A 4,633-nucleotide genomic window follows, 5' to 3' on the forward strand; every position below is an offset into this window, starting at 1 on the left:
CGCGGTTACAGCGCCCGCGGCCCGGGGCAGCCCCTCCCGCCGGGCTCTGCGTTTGGCGGCCTCCTGTCGGGTTTTGGTTTTTCCTGAGGTGATTAAACGTGAAATTACCAGTAATTCGTCGGGTCTAATGGAGTTATCGGTATAAATGCACAGTTTTTCTGCGGTCAGAGGAATAGTTTCCTTCATTTTTGAAGCCACAAACATGCAGGTAGCTCCGAGCAATTGCAGTCGGCTTTTCTTGAGGGGTTCAAGCGACAAAAATCTGTCCAAATAATTCATAGCCAAGGGAAAAACTTCCTCTTCGCACTTCTGCTCCTCACAAACCTGGAAGAGGGAGAGAGATCGTTGAATAATAATTTAATATAGGCAAAAGCCAGTTTTGTCCTGCTGCCCTTTCCTTCCCTCCTCCCCCACAGACTTTGCAGAGCAAGGTTGAAGGAGAAGGGAAAAATGCAGTTGAGAAAAAACGTATAAATAAGGAAAAAACAGAGGCATCAAAGAAAATGAAAGTCACGAGTGACAAAGGGGGGAGAAATGTGGCGTTAGAAATCCGCAGGCGATTCATGGTTAAAAAAAAAAAGGGGGGGGGAATAGAAGAGATCTGTCCCCATCTTCTCAGCCCCTAGAACAGAAAAGAAAAAGGGAAAAAAAGGGAAAAAGTAAGCCCCTGTGCCTGGGAATGTGGGTGCAGAGCTGGGCTTGCCCCGGATTTATTTGGCCTTTTTTTTTTTTAAATCTAATTTGCCGTTGTGCTGCCGATTCCCCTCTCTGGTCGAGACACAAAGGTGGCGTCCAGCCTCATTTCCCCAGACGTCATCTTTTCAAAAAATATTTAAAAATATTTAAAAAATCATYCGAGCCCCCAAAAAAGGTTGAAAATGACGCTGCAGGGGTCCTTTACCGAGCCCCGCGGCGAGGGCCCGGCTGGGGGGCTCGAGGGGGGCACCCCGAAGTGAAATTCACCGAGTCCCTCTCTCGCCCTGCAGCACAGCGAGGCGCGACATTTCCCAGAGCAAGGCAGGGCGCTGCGCTTTCAAAAATTAATTAAAAATAGGTCGCAGGCGCCCAGGGCTTCCGAAAAGGCATGAAAATATAGCCCAGTTTCTGGGGCTCCCGCTGGGTGTCCCCCCCAAACTGTCCTGCCAGGGGAAGAGGGCCTTTCCCACTCGCTTTTCCCAGGCGACCTTGCAGAGCGCTGCCGCAGCACAAGCATGCCTTTGAGGGGTGACCACAGCTCGAGCCTCTCTTCGCGCTGAACAAAGAAACTTTCACCCTGCAGTTCCCCCCAGAAATGCCAGGGCCCCTCCGGGTGTCCCCCTGCCCAGAGCCCCGGCGGGGACCCCCAGCCCCGACTTTCTGCCCCGGCCCCTGCCCGCTCCTCCCCCCACACCCTTGGCTTGCTCCCCGGGACTTTCTAATTTTCTCCTGATTAATAAACACTTTTGCTTTGCAATAAAAGAACAAAGATGGCGCATAATACTGGCACGGGCAGCACTTGCATACGTGTACAAGGATATTAATTTAAAATAAAATCCCCAGAAAAATAACTGGCAGGATTTCCCTATGGCCCCGGACTGGGGAGCCGGGGGCTCCAGCGATGTGGCCGTTCCCAGCCAAGGCGCCCAGGCAGGGAGGCTCAAAGGGGGACATTTTCCAAACGAGATTTCTCCACACTCCCCTTGCACTGGCACCGCATTGGCCCGAAAGCCGGAAAAGGTGCCAGGGCACCCCCAGACCCTGCAGTTTGGGAGAGATGTGTGCGTGTCCGTGTGTGTCTGCGTGCGCGGGGGGGGGGTGCCACTAGCCTTCCCTCCACAGCAGCAGCTTCATTTTTACACCAGAAAAAAAAAGGAGTAATAATTATAGTAATAATAATAAAATCGACCCCAATCCCGTCATTACACGCGGGAGCCCCCAAAGCCAGAGCAACGTGTGCCGTGCCGGAGAAGTTATTTCGGGGGAGGGGGGAGCCGCGAGTGGCAGGAGAGGGGGGAGCAGCTCGCAGCCTTAATTCATTTCAGTGCCGAAGCTTGCAAAGAAATCGCCGAAACATACAAACCTCCAGCATCCAAGTGGCAACCATTTTCCTCATATATGGCAAGATTTCTTTCTGCACGCACTTGAAGTAGGACACGGAGGGCGAGCAGGTCTCCTCGGCCTTGAGCATGGTCTGCAGCACCCTGTCATTGAGGAGGTTGGCATCCAGGTAGGCCCGCCGGATGGTCTCCACCTCGCAGCACAGCAGCTGATGCTCCATGGCTGCCTCCTCGGCTCCGGGCGGCTCGCGCAAGGACGACGGCGGCGGCAGCGGGCGGGCAGGCGGGCGCTAGCTCGCTCTCTTCCCCTTCCAGGAGTCCCTTGGATGCTGCTTCTGCTACTGCCGCTACAGCCCTCTGGAGGCTGCAAAACTTTCTAACTTCCAACAAAACTCTCCTGTATGGTCGCTGTGACGTTACTGTTGTTAAGCAGAGATCAAAGCACAAGAGAGAATGAGAGAGAGAGAGAGAGAGAGAGCCAAAAGCAAGGGGCAGAGCCCTAAAGCCATCCCATAGGCTTCAAGTCCTTCCCCTTTGCTTAGCTTATAGAGAGCAGGGTTTTAATGCAAATGCAAATGAGACAAGGGCTTGCTTTCTTCAAGGGCAAGGGAGAGGTGGGGGAAACCCAAATTGTCTCTTCAGTGTATCCTGCATAATTTTAAAAATGGAGAGAGTTCTGCAGTGGGAGCCAAATGATGAATGGGGCTAGGCCACACACAGACACACACGGATATCAGTACAAGGAGACTTAGTTGGTATTATTTTACTGGGGGCGCCGGGGAGGGGGAGCAGGGAAGTACCAGTGTGCCACTATTAATTACCAATTATTATTATTACCAATGTGTACCTGGAATATCTGTTGTTTAAAAACGTGCGCTCCTGACCTGAAGTCCCAGAGTCTTTGCAGTTAATCCCACAGGAGAAGCTTTCTCCCATTTCCTCATTCTTATTTTTCCCAGCCTGCATGTTTTTGCTGTACATCAGAATTTTAAAGAAAATAGGGTCTCCCCTCCTCCACCAAGACCATGCTTTTCTTTTTCTTCCTCTCTTTATGTCTTTCCTTTCACTTTCAAGTTTTGACCCTCCAAAAGGGGCACAGAGGTGGCAGGGGATATAGTGATAGCTAATTCCAGCTGCTGTAAGCAGCAGTTAACCCTCGGCAGGCCAAAACTCAGCACCTCACCCCCACTGCACGCAGCCACCCAGAGAAAATATCTCAGCAGAGCTGCAAAATGGTGGCCAGAGTTTCCTCCCACACGAGTAGCACCTAAAGGGAGAAGGCTCGGGGGAGGTGCCAGCAGCCGCCAGAGCTGCCAGGGCTTCATCGGACGCGCTGTGCCACGAGGACAGCCTGTCCACGCATGATGTACAACCGCTCAGCCCCACTGTAAATAGCTCCCGCTCCCCCAGCTCAGCTGAACTGCTTGCATGTGAAAATACTTCGGTGTTGTGCTTTGTTTCTAATAAAAAGTCTCCATTCAACTCCTTGCTTTCTAAGAGGCTGACGGGAGCTTGGGGCCCACTGGAAAATACCAGAGGTGAGGCCAACCCATGGCTCCAAGGGAGAAACAGCTTGCCTTGGACCGAAGTGGATGGGACAGTGAGAAATGGGAATGCTGTAAACTGGGGTTCAGATCGTCTTCTGCTCACTTGAGCACTCAAATTAACTCTAACTTCAGTGTTTACCACCACATTAACGCAGCATGAATAGCAGTAGTACCTACCCGTTACAGCATTTAGGGAAGCATCACCAGCAGGTTGCAAAGCACTGGAAGGGTCTCGCGGCCGTAACCAACACACTACGAAGCCGTACAGCATCTCTCCCGTATGACCTATAGGGAAAGCAGTGCCAAAGATCACAGGGCATGTTGTTGCACAGTTGTGTGTTTACGTAATCCCTTTGCACAAAATATCTGCCCATCTTTCCAGTTTGCTTGACCATTTGTCTTTATTTTGTCTTCCTCTGCTAGGAGGCTCTGTCAGGGGCCCGGGGATCTCAGTTCCCCTTGCACACAGCAGTCTGTGGGGCGAATCTGGATGGTTTCTCAGCAAGGAAGCTGTCCCCTAAGCTTGTCTCCCTGCTTGTCTATCATGCTGCATACACAGGGAATGCACTTCTGTTTTCATGACTTAGGCTAGCTGGGGAAGTTTTATTTTTTACTAAAAAAAAAACATGCAATGACCCTGCACTGCCAGATCCTGCTGAATTCAGCCAGCCAACGATGGACAACTCATGTATCACATTTAATTAACTTTTGTGCCCTCCAAAACATTCCCAGGGCGCAGCCGGTTTGGGGGTGCCGGGCACTTCACAGGCAACGTGCTTTGTGGAGCGAGGCACGGTCTGAACCCCCTCCCCTCCCCTYCCCTTCCAGGGTCACGTCCGCACTTAACCTCCAAATATTTGTTTCTGGTCACTTCGCTTAAACCCCCTCAGCCCGGCCCAGCCCAGGCCAGGCCCGGCCGGGATCACCCGCCTCCGGCGTCCTCGCCCTCCCACTGCCTTTGCGGCTTGGGTGGGTTTTTCCTCATTTTGGCTCCCTTCTCCACGAGGCCGGCAGCGTGGGCCTTTCATTCATAAAAGGCCGCGGCGGGGC

The 4,633-nt window shown here is 52.4% G+C and overlaps 1 protein-coding gene across 1 annotated transcript in view; it reads right to left on the bottom strand.

Moving 5' to 3' along the window:
- Nucleotides 1–4,624, bottom strand: part of CCND1 (cyclin D1) — a 19,811-nt gene extending 15,187 nt beyond the window's left edge. Inside the window, exons 1-4 of the mRNA XM_026089325.1 lie at nt 4,431–4,624; nt 3,761–3,868; nt 2,060–2,455; nt 109–324 (exon numbers count right to left, since the gene is read on the bottom strand). Of these exons, the coding sequence (XP_025945110.1) occupies nt 109–324; nt 2,060–2,257 (414 nt within the window). The 5' untranslated portion in view covers nt 2,258–2,455; nt 3,761–3,868; nt 4,431–4,624. The remainder of the gene's footprint in view (nt 1–108; nt 325–2,059; nt 2,456–3,760; nt 3,869–4,430) is intronic.
- Between the last annotated feature and the right edge of the window lie 9 nt (nt 4,625–4,633).

Source organism: Apteryx rowi, unplaced genomic scaffold, assembly GCF_003343035.1.
Source record: "Apteryx rowi isolate R43461 unplaced genomic scaffold, aptRow1 scaffold_81, whole genome shotgun sequence".
NCBI classification, from domain to species: Eukaryota; Metazoa; Chordata; class Aves; order Apterygiformes; family Apterygidae; genus Apteryx; species Apteryx rowi.